This window comes from Coenobita brevimanus, chromosome 27 (genome assembly GCF_032717465.1).
Source record: "Coenobita brevimanus isolate Jiangsu-jjx chromosome 27, ASM3271746v2, whole genome shotgun sequence".
Taxonomy (NCBI): domain Eukaryota; kingdom Metazoa; phylum Arthropoda; class Malacostraca; order Decapoda; family Coenobitidae; genus Coenobita; species Coenobita brevimanus.
Window position 1 is genome coordinate 8,928,028 of NC_136980.1, and position 16,126 is coordinate 8,944,153.

Sequence of the window (16,126 nt, forward strand, 5' to 3'; positions counted from 1 at the left end):
TAGTTGAGTGGATTTTGTCTATTCCCTTTCTTAAATAAGGGAACGATGTTTGCTTTCTTCCAAATATCAGGTAGTTTACCTTGACTCAAGGATTTCTTGAAAATTAAAAATAATGGTTTACTTAACTCCTTTGCACATTCTCGTAGTACCCAACATGAAATTTCATCAGGACCACTTGCTTTTCCTCTGTCTAATTTACTTAACTCCTCCTGTATCACTTTTTCTGATATTTGTATATCTGGTAGTATGTGTGGACATGCATGTTCCACATAGTCCCTCTCAAAAATTTTTTCTTCTGTAAAAACTAATTGGAAATTCTTATTTAGCGCTTCACAAATATCTTTCTCTTGTGTATAGGTGATTCCCTCGTCCGTAATGGATTGTATTATATCTTTCACTTTGGTTCTGCTTCTGATGTAGCTGTATAATAGCTTTGGTTGATCACTACTTTTATTTATGATATCCTCCTCAAACTGTTTTTGGGCTTCCCTCCTTATTCTTGTATAATCGTTTCTTGCCTGTTTGTAATTATTATATGCCCTTTCACTATTGTGTCTTCTGTATCTATTTCACAACAAATCTCTTCTTTCTTTTGATTTTTTACATTCTGTATTGAACCATTTCTGTATTTCTTATCTGCTTCTTTGTGCTGTGGGATGTACTTCTGGACTCCTATTTCATAAAATTCACAGAATTTTTTATATACAGCATTTAAATCTTGTCCTCTAAGCTCATATTCCCAATCATCTTCTAAGAAATACTTCTTTAGGTCTTGATAATTTCCCTTTTTATAGTTTAGGCTCTTTTTGTAACTTTCATTGCTGTTAACTATGTCATATGCTATCCTGATGTTGTAATTTAGTACTGCATGATCGCTTTTCCCGAGTGGAGGGTGATATTTTAAATTGTCAATATCATTTTCTTGCCTAGTAAATATGAGATCTAGCATTGAAGGTACATCGAGTCCTCTTTTTCTGGTGGTTTCCCTCACATGTTGCGTTAGGAAAAACTCTTGCACGAGATCCAGGAGCTTTTGGTCCCAACAGTTTTCTTGGCTAATTATATCTAGAGTGTGTGTGTGTGTGTGTGTGTGTGTGTGTGTGTGTGTGTGTGTAAGTATGATTACACAAATACATCAGTCCCTCTCTGTCGCTGCTCATAATCTTGCCCTCTGTCTTTATCATTGCTTACATTATTATTACTATCTTCGTTTGCATCTTTCTTCGTGTCTTTCTGTGTATCTCTTAGGGCGAGTCCACACGTGTGCTCCTATATATGTTGGCAACACAGCTGGCAACATGTTCGGGAATATGTTTGCAGCAGTATTTGGACATATGTATGCAAACATGTTTCAGTACAGCTTCGAACACTGGCAGCAGAAGCAATGGGATCATTGTGTCCATACGAGGCAGCTGAAACTTCAACATGATGTTGCCAACATAATCAGGACGCTGCTGTTCCCAACATGTTTGCAGCGTGTTCATTATTGTGTTGCTTACATGTTGCCAACACTTGTTTGAGCACACCTGTGGACGCGCCCTTACCAAACGCCAAGAATTGCACTGATAAGACCAACATATGAGCTTAATATAGGTAGCTTATGGGAACGTAATGATCGAGTTCCTAAATTCACACGATCGGGTTGTTTGGCCAGGTATATTCCGTGGGATGTTTTGGGCGTTTTTCGAAGTCAGAATGTTTGTTTTACGCTGTTTGCACAAGTCTGAATTTCCTGATTAAAAAAGAAAGAGAAATGACCCCTGTCCCACGTTCCTCTTGTCCTTAAGGAATTTTAAGATAAATTTTGAGAAAGCCTGTAAATATAGCCCATACAAAATTCCGTTCGTAGAAAAATGTGGTGGATATTTTCTTGCCGATCGGGATTAGGGATAGGAGGCTGTTTCAATTCCCCCGAACCCACATTGTTTCTGTGTTACCAGTTAGTTTCTTTAGCCTTTCTGCGTCTACGGCCATGATAATTTCGTTTTTCTTTATTTTCTGCTTTAAAATGAAGAACTGGGAGGAGATCTTTTTAGCTGCGAGTTGTCCATATTGTGTTGATGATATTACTCTCAGGCAGAGACATCCTCATGCAAATATTCGGCACCAAACCTTGAATGCTGTAGCTGTGCATAGTGAAGGCGGGTCACACACACACACACACACACACACACACACACACACACACACACACATATGTACAGTTATTTATTTATTTATTTATTTATTTATTTATTGTATATACATTCATACAGTCCAGTAAAAGATTATTTTTTTTCCTTGGGAGATATTTGTATAGGGCAGTATTGATGTTGTACACAGTGTTGTGTATACTACACGAGCGGCATACAACATACATACATACAGGAGATGGAACACGTGAATAAAAATATTGTTTAATGTTTATCTGTACTGATTAATGGTATATTTCATTTATAAATTGTTATTCTTAAATTAGTTCTTGAAGATTGACTACAGCTTCTTAAATATTTCTGTTTTGGCAGTTACTGATATTTGTCATGAAAAGTGTGTGTGTGTGTGTGTGTGTGTGTGTGTGTGTGTGTGTGTGTGTGTGTGTGTGTGTTTAAGATTGACTAAACACATTTCGCCAGTTATCTGGATTTTCAAAATCTTGCACTGTAACGATAGAAGGCTGTAAATTTTTATCCATTTATTCAAATTATATATTCAAAATTAGCTGCAAAACGCAAAATTGCATTGATGTGATTGGCTGTAGTGGATGGAAAGATAATTCTACAGCGGAGACTTCAAATCTGTGGCACCGCATCAGCCTTCCTAAGAGATCATATTAATCACAATGAAGGTTCATAATTATGTAAACATCCACTTAAGAAAATTCGCAGGCAGAAACAATAAATTTAACATAATGCCCTTCTGTAAGTACAAAAGGATGATTCCCCATTGAGAAAGACCAGAGAAAGGTGCTTCATAAACAAATTCACACCACAACTGAACACAGACCTATGAATCACTGACACCAGTTTGAACCTGAAGTTTCAAACATATCAACCCTTTCCAAACTACCATACATAAATATGGAATTTCGAATCCGAAGCTTCAAGACTCTCATTTCACAAGGGAACTAACCACTACAAAACGACTCTTGGTGATACTAAAGCCAGTGGGCAGAGGCTATACAGCAGTCACAGGACTTTGATGAATGGTTGTGGAGAGTGCAGTCGTGTTTTCGTTGCTCTCTCCTCTAGCGATCTAGGGCTGCCTCACCGGCAATAGTTTTGTAAATAGGGGAATAAAAGTTAGGTTAGCTAGATCTCATTTTCCTCCCTGGCCTTAGTAGATATAGTAAGTGTCTATATCTGTTTCCTGAGATTGCCTTTGCTTACTCACCTCTGGAGTGTACCCCCCACTGATCGCTCTGGGGTGTGAGTGACACAGGCGCGTCCTCCCGAGAGTGGTTTGAGAGGGTAATCTCAGACTAGGTGGGTCTTCCCCAGGTGCTCTGTCCCTTGCTCGTTTCTCTCTTTCTTCCCACTTCCCCCGCGAGGGGGAAGTGGTACCTATGGAGGACGCCCCTACTGCCTCCCCCCCCTTCAGGGGGGGAGGTGGTCCTGACGATATTAGGCATGACAGGACTGACCACCCCCAGACTGACGGACGCCAGACTCGAGCTCCACTTGACATCCCTGTAGCTAATGCGACCTACGTTATCATTCATGCGCTAGGTTCCACTCCCCTGTCCAGTCTCAATCCCTTCCTTATCAAGAAGGTGATTGACCACTGTGGGGGAGAAGTCGAACAAGTTAAAAAACTTGCTAATGGAGATCTCCTGGTCAAAACTGTAAACTCGGCACAAGTAAAGGATTTGTTGAAACTGCGCAAATTCCATTGTTACGATGTCGAAGCCAAAATCCCAGTCTCCATGAATTCTTGCAAGGGTGTTGTCACTTGCAGGGATCTCATGGTGATGAGCGAGGACGAGATCGTAAGTGAATTGGCGCAGCAAGATGTCATTGAAGCTAAATTCATAACTCGCTACTCGGAAGGCATAAGGACGAAGACAGCAACTATCATCTTGACATTTGCCAAATCTTCTCTTCCTAGTGATATCAAAGTTGGTTATGAAATTATTCACGTTCGACCATACATCCCTAACCCTTTGCGTTGCCTGAAATGCCAGCTGTATGGGCATGGTACAAAGACTTGTCGGGCTTCCCAGCCAGTGTGCGGCAAGTGTGCAAGCCAGGGTCATGATGCGGAAAGTTGCACATCAGAGACAGTACGTTGCTTTCACTGCAAGGGTACTCACTCCACTTCCTCTAGGGATTGTCCCAAGTGGAAGGAGGAGAAGGAAGTCTGCACAGTGAAGGCAACTGAGGGTATTTCCTACTACGAAGCTAGGAAAAAGGTTAAGGAGTTGCATGCAACTCCCACGCCGAATAGGTCCTATGCTTCGGCGGTAATGTCCCGTCCTGTGATGTGCTCTGTCGAGACGCAGACTGACCCTGTCTTTCTCCCTCCTGCCGCTCGCAGTACATCTCCATCTCGACCTCCTGTCCGTTCCAACTCTCTCACTGACATCCCTAAGGCATCAACTTACTCTCAGGCTGCTGCTGCCTCTCCATCAGTACGGCCTAAAACGAAGCCTGACAAGCCTACTAAAAATAACATGACCACCCTCACGAAACAGTCACGTCCTCATGTCCTTCCGGTTCCTACTCCAGCGAGGGAGAGAAAGGTTAGCTCTTCCTCGGGGGAGGCTGGGAACCTAGTTATTGATGATAATATGGAGGTTTCCATCAACAACCACCGGGATAGGTCACCTGGAAGTCGCTCGCCTACTGGCGTGCGACAAAAAGACAAAGCACACTGGCCCCCAACGAAAATCTTAAACCGTTGCTTTCACTGTATTACAGTGGAATTGTAGAGGTATTGGGAATAAGTTACAAGATATAGCAATCTTGCTTTCTATACACAGGCCAGACGTTATTTGTTTACAAGAGACGCGCCTGGAGGATCATCCTGATCCTCCACAGTTCAAACACTACCACTCGTACAGAAGATATGAAGGTCACGGAGTTGCCATTTACACACACAAATCACACCCACAAACGGAAGTGATTCTAAATTCTACTCTGGAAGCTGTCGCGTGCAGAGTAAAATTTAATAACACGTATCTGTCTATTTGCTCTCTGTACTGTCCTCCACATGGCCCCATTGATAGTGATGCTTTAAATTCACTAGTGGAACATCTGCCTGGAAATAAGTTAGTGTTGGGCGATTTTAACGCCCATCACTATCAATGGGGTAGCTTGAGGATTGATGGTCGTGGGGAGCAAGTAGCCGACCTAATACTACAGTCCAACCTCTGTCTTCTGAACGATGGTAGAGCGACTCGTGTAGATGATCGTACTGGTAACTTTTCGGCCATTGACTTATCTTTGGCCTCCCCTGGTATACATCAAGATCTCTCATGGGACCCTTACGACGACTCCTTGGGAAGTGATCATTTACCCATCTGTCTTTCTTATACACGCGACATCATTTCGGACCCTCCACCTCCAAAATTTAACTATAAGAAAGCAGATTGGGGATCCTTCTCAAGGATCGCCAATTTAGATATATCTGGGGAGACCATAGATGTTAAGGTCGAAAATATAACCCAATCCATATTACACGCAGCTGAGGCTGCTATTCCCAAGACTTCTACAGTTCATGCGAAGCATAGAGCACATTGGTGGACGCCGGGTTGCCGACAAGCATTAAGAAAACGCAATAGGAGATACAGGATTTTTGATAGTCAGCCCACTGAGAAAAATTTTATTGCATACAAACAGGCACGGGCTGAGGCAAGGAGAATAATAAGAAGGGCCAAACGTGACTCCTGGCGGTCCTTTGTGTCCACGGTGACTCGTACAACACCATTACGTAAAGTCTGGTCCACCATAAGAATATTAAATAATAAAGGCCCATATTTCCCCATTACCACCTTGCAAGTAAATAATAACATCTATGACGAGCCCGTGGACGTTGCTAACATCCTCGCCAGGAGTTTTTCTCATGTGAGTAGCTCAGCTAATTATGACCCGCGTTTCCAACATCATAAACGCATGGCTGAGCTACAGATATTAGACTTTGCCACAGAAGACGTAAACTCCCCGTACAACCAAGAGTTTACGCTAGATGAACTGCTCCTTGCCCTTAAATCCTGTAAAGACACCAGCCCTGGACCAGACACCATCACGTACGGTATGATCCAGCATCTTAATCAGGACAACCTGATTAAGATGTTAGCATTGTACAATGAGATTTGGGCGTCTCGAATGTTCCCAAACTCATGGCACTTTGCGCACGTCATACCGATACCCAAAGAGGCTGGTCGTCTTATGAATCCCACTTCATTTCGTCCTATTGTGTTGACTTCTTGTCTATGTAAGGTCATCGAACGTATGGTTAACAATAGGCTTCTTTTTGTTTTAGAGTCGAAGAATTTGTTAAATGATCAACAATGTGGCTTCCGTAAATACAGAAGTTCACTAGATCATTTAATGAATTTGGAGCATTGTATTGCAGAGGCATTTGCCAATAAAGAATTCATGATAGGGGTGTTCTTGGACATCCATAAAGCCTATGACATGACATGGCGACACGGTATACTAATGAAGCTCTATGCTTATGGTTTAAGAGGAAATTTACCTGTTTTTATTTCAAATTTCTTAAGGGACAGAACTTTCTCTGTCAAATTGCCCCGTAACGTAACATCGGATATATTTATCCAGGAAAACGGGGTGCCACAGGGAAGTGTGCTTAGTCCTACTTTATTTAGTATTATGATCAATGATATTCTGTCATCAGCTCCCATCCCGAGGAATCTTAAATACTCGCTCTACGCTGACGATTGTGCAATATGGCACTCTTCCCGTAATGCACAATTTTCGGCTGGGCGGATTCAAGCAGCCCTTGACTCCGTCCACCAATGGGCCTTGCAGTGGGGATTTAAGTTTTCCGTACGTAAGTGTGCCGCTATAGTTTTCACTAATCGTAACGTACCTAATTTGTGCTTAACTTTGGATAATCAGGCGGTACCATTTCAAAATTCTGTAAAATTTTTAGGAATACATTTTGATTGTAGAATGAATTTTAAACTTCACGTTAATACTTTGCTTGCTCGTTGTGATAAACCGTTAAATGTCCTCAAGTACCTAGCGGGTACTACCTGGGGTGCTGACAGAAAATCTTTATTAATGGTGTATAAGTCCCTTATTCGATCGAAGCTAGACTATGGCGCACAGGTGTATGGCTCGGCATCCGATGCCACTCTGAAAGGATTGGATGTGTTACAGAATAAATGTTTGCGAATGTGTCTTGGAGCCGTCCGGTGTACCCGTGTGACTCGTATGGAAGTGGAGGCGAATGTGCCTCCCCTCCGTATTCGCCGTGACCACCTGGCCTTGTCCTACGGTATAAGGACGCTAAGGAAAAGTAATATCGGCAATGTGGCCTGTACCCCCCTGCGTCAATACCACCACCTTCTGCGGGGGGTGCGTCGGCCACTTGCCGCTCGCCTCCACTTACTGACTCAGGAGCTTGATGTGGACCCCAGTGACTGTGACAAGTTGGTGCTTAAAAATATAGCGCCTTGGGAGCCACCCGGCTTTACAGTCGATGTTACATGGCTCCCAGCATCAAAGGTCAATGCGCCGGAGGCGGAGGTCCACCACTTGTTTCGTAACATCATTGTTCGTCACTTGGGGTCCCATCAATTGTACACCGACGGCTCCAAGTCGAGTGAATGTGTGGGTGCAAGTGTGTGGTCGACTGAATGTGCCCTCAGGTATCGGTTGCCGACTCATACATCTGTGTTTACTTCAGAACTTTTTGCTATTGACAAAGCCATAGACTATGCTCTCAATTCTAGGCATGGCTCATTTGTCATATTTTCAGATTCAAAATCAGCCCTTCAGGCAATTGCATCTTGCACTACGGACTCTCACGAGATCCAGGGCCGCATCGTTAATAAGTTGCATTCATGCAACAAGTCATTCACGCTGATCTGGGTGCCTGGTCATTGTCGTATCTACGGCAATGAGCAGGCTGACTTACTTGCAAAGTCGGCTGTAGAGCTCGAGGAGACTTGGGACGTTCCTCGTGATCTACGGTCGAGTCTATCTCTCGGAAAGAAATCAATAAATCTTCTGTGGCAAGGTCAGTGGACCAGACTAAATATTCCAACTTGTAAGCCGTACCTGGGCGACTGGGACACTGCCAACCGTCCCAGTCGCCTAGAAGAAAAAGTGTTGGCACGGTTACGGCTTAATGCCACCATTTTAACCCACATAAAACCATATATGGAAAGACGCTTCCCACCGCACTGTGACATCTGTAATGCGGTGTTATCTATTAGTCATATCATCCTGCGCTGTCGGCGATTTATTCGTGAACGTGCTTCACTTATAAATTACTGCGGCGCAGTAGACGTCCCCTTCACCCTTTCCACCATCCTGGGTGATGGGGACATTGTTATGACTGATAAATTGATGGCTTTCTTGAGAGAGACCGGACTGATCAGAGTGATGTGACTTTTTTACTAAGTGGTTATGGTTTTTTATGAACAGTAAATATGTATATATTGTAATATTAATTAGGGTTGACAGTTGACATATTTTAAATAGTTCCTCCTCCCACCGATCTATTTCTAATATAGATGTCCCCTACATTAAGCCAAGTTCCTCGCCTGACAGTCACCAGCTGATGAGTGCAAGTGTGCAATATAGGAAGGTATTGGGCACTTGCAGTCGATGGTGGTCTGCTGGGCGAGGTTCTTCACTTTTTGTACAAATTATGTAAATACATTATATTATCTTGCTTAAGTTATTCTAATTAGGGACGACAGCTGACGTATATGGAAATGTTCCTGACTCGTCTGGTTCCCTTTCATATACTGATGTCCCCTATATTAGGTTGTGCCTCGACTGACAGTCACCAGGTGATGAGTGCAGGTATGTCATGTAGAAAGGCATTACATATCTGCAGTCGATGGTGTTCTGTTAGTCGAGGTATTTTTACCATTAGTGTAGGTCTGGCTATTTGTCTCTGTAGGATTTAGTATAGGTTAGCGATTTGTCTGTTAGGTGATTAGTTTTAGGGTCTTTAGATTAGTTTTTCTTTATAATATAAGATATAAAAAATATAAAACCAAGAAAAAAAAAATATAAAAATACAAAAAAAAAAATAAATAAATAAGATTAAAATTATTTTATATATATATGTACGTTTGCATGAAAGTGTGTCTGTATGTATGCACGGAAGTGTGTGTGTGTGTGTGTGTGTGTGTGTGTGTGTGTGTGTGTGTATATATATATATGTTTGTATATATATGTATATATGTTTAAATGTATATATATATATATATATATATATATATATATATATATATATATATATATATACATGGCCTTAATAACCAGGGGCTTCGGCCCCAATGGTTGATAAAAAAAAAAAAAAAAAAAAAAAAAAGTCACAGCCTCAGGGAGAAGCCTTCTCCTTGCCAGTGTAAAACTTTTGTCTTGAAAACATCCAGATAATTGGACAAATGCATTTAGTCAATTTTCAAGTAAATACAAAAAAACTTTTTGCTCTGTCTATCTATTGCCAGACGCCATAATCCCGCAAGGGGTGGCCATTTGACTCTGAGTTGTTTTACTGGAAGGGGCACTAATCCTCCACCAACCCACTTGTTGACACGTAGGGAGCACGTGTGGTTTGGTTTTATGGTTACCACCCAGCGTTGTAAATGGTTTCTTGGCTTACAGGAAGCCATTTGACTCGTCACTCAATGTAAAGCCACCTGTAAAAGAAAGAAAAGCAATAAGAAGTTACAGGAAAGATGGGAGAAATAGGAAGAGAGGAGGGCAGGCACAGAAAAAGAATGATAAAGGCTAAGGAAGAAGTAGGCAGCACTACATCGTGAGTGGATGATGGTCGCCACCACCTACCACTACTTTTTGTTACATATCAATAATTACCAAAATTCAAGTATTACATATCATTAATTACCAAAATACAAGTATTACATATTATTAATTACCAAAATACAAGTATTACATATCATTAATTACCAAAATACAAGTATTACATATTATTAATTACCAAAATACAAGTATTACATATTATTAATTACCAAAATACAAGTATTACATATTATTAATTACCAAAATAGAAGTATTGTAGAACCTTTAGTTAGTCTTCTGATAGTTGAAATAGATTAATAGTTTTCCAAACACATGCCATTAACGGCTAAAACAATAAATATTTTAAAATCTTTTGTAAACATGCTCTTTATATTCTGCATGTTTTTTGCTTTTCATGTATTATTTAACACTGAATACTCATTCTTTATGACGCTGAAAATTGCGCAGAAATGGGTATGAAAATCACAAAGATGTTTACAATGTACCTTATTTTTGATTACTGGCTCTGGTTGCCAGTTAGGTTATTACCTCCGCCAAGGAGGTTAGGTTTTTGCCAGTGTTGGTTTGTTTGTCTGTCTGCCACCAGGATTACTCCAAAAGTTATCAACAGATTTGGCTGTTTTTTTTTTTTTTTTTTTTCTTGAGGGGTAAGGTATGGCCCAAGCAACAGTCCGTAATATTTTGGTGGTGATCTAGATCATCAGCCGGATCCAGGAATTTTTTGTGTGTTTGTCCACACGATATCTCCAAAAGTTCTATATGAATTTCGATAAAATTTTGTGGAAGGGTGGGCCATGAGCCAAGAAAGAATTAATTGAATTTTGTGGCGGATCCGGAACCGGATCGGGATCCTGCAATGGGATTGGCAGAGGTATGCGCTGAGTGCTGTCTAGTTTTATTTGTAGCAGTTACAGGTCGTAAGCAGTGGCAAGGCATTTCCTTTTCCTTGACTGTTTCTAATTTTTTAATACACTATTTTTTTTTTTAAACAGAAAATGAACTAATGAAGGAAAACAAGTTACATAAAAAAAAAAAAATCCATCCACCAAATTACAGGTGACCCGTTCTATGAACGATCGGTAACAGTTGGACTTAAACTGCCGTTGGTGGAAGTTTGGGGGGGGGGGAGGAATAATCTGGGGAAGCGAGTTGCAAAAAGAAGCAGTTCAGAGAATAAAGAAATTCTGATAGGCAGAAGTTCTGCAGTATGGCAGTGTGACAGTCCAGTCATGAGCGCTACCAGATGCCCAAGCAGCGCGGGGTAAGGATGCAACTTTGTCTGGGCATATGTCATAAAAGTATCTGTAAAATAATGAATGGGAGGCAACATTCTGTCTTACATGTAAAAGAGGTAATTCATTTGTAATTGCAAGATTATTTATTATTCTTATAGCTTTGTTCTTAATTTTATCCGTTTGTTTTAGTGCAACCTCTCCACATTCACTCCACAGGGATGAGCAATACTCCAGCTGAGAGCACAAAAGACTAGTAAATTACAGTCAACTGCCTGTCAGTCAAGAAGTTACGGACACCCTACAATTTAATTCAAGTTTCTTTGAGGTGGTTTTTACAGGTGATCAGATGTGAGAGGTGTAGCTGACATTATTGTTAAGCGAAACACAGAGAATTTCAATACTTTAAGAGATGGGAATATTCACTGCATTGAAGGTAATATAGGAAGCAGGAAGTACCTATCTGTTATGTATTTTGGATATGTTTGGTTTTTCTAGGATTAAATGAGACAATGTTATTTTGTCCTCAGTCAGTGATTATAGATAAGTCTTGATTTGTGGAGACTGCTGTGCTGAGTTAGAAGTTAGAGATGTCAGAGTTTGTGAATGAGCGGTAAATTGTAAACGAACTGTGAAGCGTTGAGTTATCTGTATGAGTGAATGAGATTGTGGGTGACAGACAAGAAATCATTAATACTCGTATAGATGAAGAAGAGGGTTGAAGCCAGGACTGATCTTTGTGGCACACCGGCATTAACTGAATGGAAATTGGAATATATATCAACTACCTTTACTCTGATCTTTCTGTTGCTAAGATATGAGGCTATCAGATGAAAACAATGATGATAGGCCGTAGCAAGGGAGTTTGGATAACAGGGAACGGTGCTACACTTCCAGAAGCTTTCGAGATATCAAGGGCTACTGCATGAGTTTCTCCATGCTGGTCAGTTGGCCGATGGACTGTATGAGTAATGAGACTGAGTATATCAACAGTGGATCTTTCTCGGCGAAAATCATACTGTTTGTCGCTAATTAAGTTATTGGATTCAAGATGTTTTATAGTGTCCCTATTAATGACAATCTCTACTACTTTACTAAGAGAAAATGTGATAACTATGGGTCTGTAATCAGAGGAACTTCCTTTCTTTGGATCTGGGTGGATTCCAGTAAACAGTGAATTAAAAGTACGTAAACATTGCCGGAATAATTTAGCTAGAACAGGAGCAACTTCTGGCGAATACTTTAAAACTATTGAGGAAATTCCATCTGGACCTGGAGCTACGTTGGTTGACAGAATATTCAGGATAGTGTTTAAGTATCTAGTATGTATCTTTAGTGGAGCAATTTAGGGAAAGTCAAGTTCTAGTGCACGAACGTTCTGACAGATTTCCTCTAAAATAGAGTTTTGGCAAACGTACAGGCAAGAATGTTGGCTTTTCCATTAGAGTCATTTACTCGTACAGTGTTTACTTCTGAAGATTTTAGTGGAGGAATGGGTGATAGACTTCTGAAAGTTACTATTGAGAGAACTGAGAGTTGTCCAAAATAGTCTGTCATTAAGATTACTTAATAGCTTGGGCGCTTGGTTGTGAAGAACGTTTGATTTAGCAAGGTTTATGACTGCTTGTGCGTGGCTTCGAGCAGTTTTGAAGTAATCAAGGGATTAGGTGTGTTTTTTTTTTTTTACTTTAAGTAACAGTTATATGATAAAATCTTTTGGACCGTTGCTCTGCCACAATTGCAGTCGAGTCATTTGGGGAGTCCGATCTTTTAGTAAATTGTTGACAGGGCAGGATGAATTCCACACCAACTTGTGTTCAGTCTTTTAAATGGGACTGCGCAGAACTGATGTCAGTGGAGAAGAAGGACTGCCATGGAATAGCAAGTAGATTATTTATAAGTTTGCACTACCAAAATGCCATCTTGCCACCCTGACTGGTTCAGAACGGGGAGGTTCGGGGCACATGACGAATGATGTTTTAATGAGATTGTGGTAGGAGGACCCAAGTAGTGACAGTACCTTATCCTGTATCGATCTAGGATATTATTTTGTGAGGAACAGATCCATGAGATGGGCACTACGATCAGCATTATCTGGTATTCTGGTTGGTTGTTTTACCAATTGCGTGAGATTTAACGATTCTGCAAACAGATCGTATTCTTGACTAGTACCGTCAGTTCTGGCATCATGAAATGACTGTTCTGCATTATGGACATTAAAATCACCCAGCACTGTAACTTCAGTAGTAGGGGTGATGTAGAAACCTTCTCTCTAGGCCAGCCGATGATGTGTCTGTTGCATGCACCTCAGTCAGGACAGTGAGCATAAAATCGCCCACATAATAAGAGAAATTCTGCCACCAGGTAACAGATGAAAGAAGTGTCAATAGTTTTTACATTTGAAAGGTTACCCGTGAAAGAATTTCATTGTGTCAGATGCCTAATGTCAGACTGATCTACTCATCCCAATAAGAAAGTTAAACACTCAGCAGCATGATAATATATTTTTAAGTCGGCAGAGTGTTCTCTTATACTAAATAGAGCAAAATTAACCAGAAGCACTCGGAGAGTAGGCTAGCTCACCCACGCCCTGCAGTTTTTCAAAGGGTCGAACATTTGACTTTGCCTTGAGGTCTGGTCTTTGGACCGGTTGTTCTAAAGAATTTATTTCCTTCATCTTTGCCAGAACTTCATCCTTGCCAATAGGAGTGGTCCAGATCAGATCAAAACTCTTCAGCCTGGCCTTCCCCAGTGACCGTGACCTCAATCAAAGTTCCAAGTCCTCGGCTGACCCTTTGTGCTTCTGTTACGTTGTGTCCCCCTCGGTGCTTCTGTTACGTTGTGTCCCCCTCGGTGCTTCTGTTACGTTGTGTCCCCCTCGGTGCTTCTGTTACGTTGTGTCCCCCTCGGTGCTTCTGTTGCGTTGTGTCCCCCTCGGTGCTTGTGCTCGGTGCTGTTACGTTGTGTCACCCTCGGTGCTTCTGTTACGTTGTGTCACCCTCGGTGCTTCTGTTACGTTGTGTCCCCCGCGGTGCTTCTGTTGCGTTGTGTCCCCTCGGTGCTTCTGTTACGTTGTGTCCCCTCGGTGCTTCTGTTACGTTGTGTCCCCTCGGTGCTTCTGTTACGTTGTGTCCCCTCGGTGCTTCTGTTACGTTGTGTCCCCCTCGGTGCTTCTGTTACGTTGTGTCCCCCTCGGTGCTTCTGTTACGTTGTGTCCCCCTCGGTGCTTCTGTTACGTTGTGTCCCCCTCGGTGCTTCTGTTACGTTGTGTCCCCCTCGGTGCTTCTGTTACGTTGTGTCACCCTCGGTGCTTCTGTTACGTTGTGTCACCCTCGGTGCTTCTGTTACGTTGTGTCACCCTCGGTGCTTCTGTTACGTTGTGTCACCCTCGGTGCTTCTGTTACGTTGTCACCCTCGGTGCTTCTGTTACGTTGTGTCACCCTCGGTGCTTCTGTTACGTTGTCACCCTCGGTGCTTCTGTTACGTTGTGTCACCCTCGGTGCTTCTGTTACGTTGTGTCACCCTCGGTGCTTCTGTTACGTTGTGTTCCCCTCGGTGCTTCTGTTACGTTGTGTCACCCTCGGTGCTTCTGTTACGTTGTGTCACCCTCGGTGCTTCTGTTACGTTGTGTCACCCTCGGTGCTTCTGTTACGTTGTGTCACCCTCGGTGCTTCTGTTACGTTGTGTCACCCTCGGTGCTTCTGTTACGTTGTGTCACCCTCGGTGCTTCTGTTACGTTGTGTCACCCTCGGTGCTTCTGTTACGTTGTGTCACCCTCGGTGCTTCTGTTACGTTGTGTCCCCCTCGGTGCTTCTGTTACGTTGTGTCACCCTCGGTGCTTCTGTTACGTTGTGTCACCCTCGGTGCTTCTGTTACGTTGTGTCACCCTCGGTGCTTCTGTTACGTTGTGTAAACTAAACCAAAACTACTCGAGTTATATCGTCAAACAACAGACATTAACCTATGACATTGATTTTTGTCTGATTTTGACAAATCGAGCCACTTCATTTTAGCCATACTCTCAACACTATCATCAAATTAGGTCTAAATCTGTTCAAAGGCTTTCAAGTTGACCTTTCCGTCAGACTTTGACCTTTGTCCTGTTTTTCTTAAAAAAATACAAGCAAATAAACAAATCTGAAATCAATTCCCGGGAAAGTCTTCAACTCTTCCAAGTTTGATCTCAATCGTTTAAAAGCTTTTTTAGTATTTTGTTGCCACATTAACACACACACACACCACACACACACACACACACACACACACACACACACACACACACACACACACACACACACACACACACACACACACACTGAAAACAATACATCAACGCCTCATTCTAAGCAGGTTGAAAATGTCTGTCGTGGCAGCTGACAGCCCAGCACCATCCCGTCTAACCTCTTGCTTTTCATGATAACAGTTCAGGTCAATCTGTATAATAATTTGTCAGGCAGGAACAAGATTAAACTAGAAAATAAAATAAAGACCAACCCATACCATCTCATTTTTCCATCTGCAGTTCAAGCCGGTGAAAAGTGGACTTCAAGTGGCGTTTCCAAGCATGTCAGAGGTGGATGGAAAGTGGGCATGGGTGCTGTCGATGCAAGGGGTCCAGCCAGTCACCAATCGCATCATTCCCGACGAGGAGTAGCCGAGTGGACCCACGCTGCATGGCTGGAAATTATTGTCTTCCTCTATTAAACTCTTGAATCCAATTGCAGTTTTTCCTTGCTATTTTTTTGCTCCCATAGACTATTTTTTTTATCTTTTTTCTAGGAAGCTATATTCAACAAATGTGGTCTATAAAATCTAACCTTTCCAGTCTGAAGTTTGTATGAAATGGGAAGAATGAAATGCAAGGAGTCCATTCAACCACCAGCCACATCACTCCTGCGGCAGAGTCCACTAACGTAACATGGATGGGAAGATTCTGTGTTCATT

General features: G+C 41.9%; 1 protein-coding gene across 1 annotated transcript in view; it reads left to right on the top strand.

The window, feature by feature from the left end:
* LOC145394372 (alpha-L-fucosidase-like) overlaps positions 1 to 15,836 on the top strand; it is a 46,111-nt gene extending 30,275 nt beyond the window's left edge. The window contains exon 8 of the mRNA XM_080268243.1: positions 15,697 to 15,836. Coding sequence (XP_080124369.1) covers positions 15,697 to 15,836 — 140 coding nt within the window. The remainder of the gene's footprint in view (positions 1 to 15,696) is intronic.
* Positions 15,837 to 16,126: the final 290 nt, after the last annotated feature.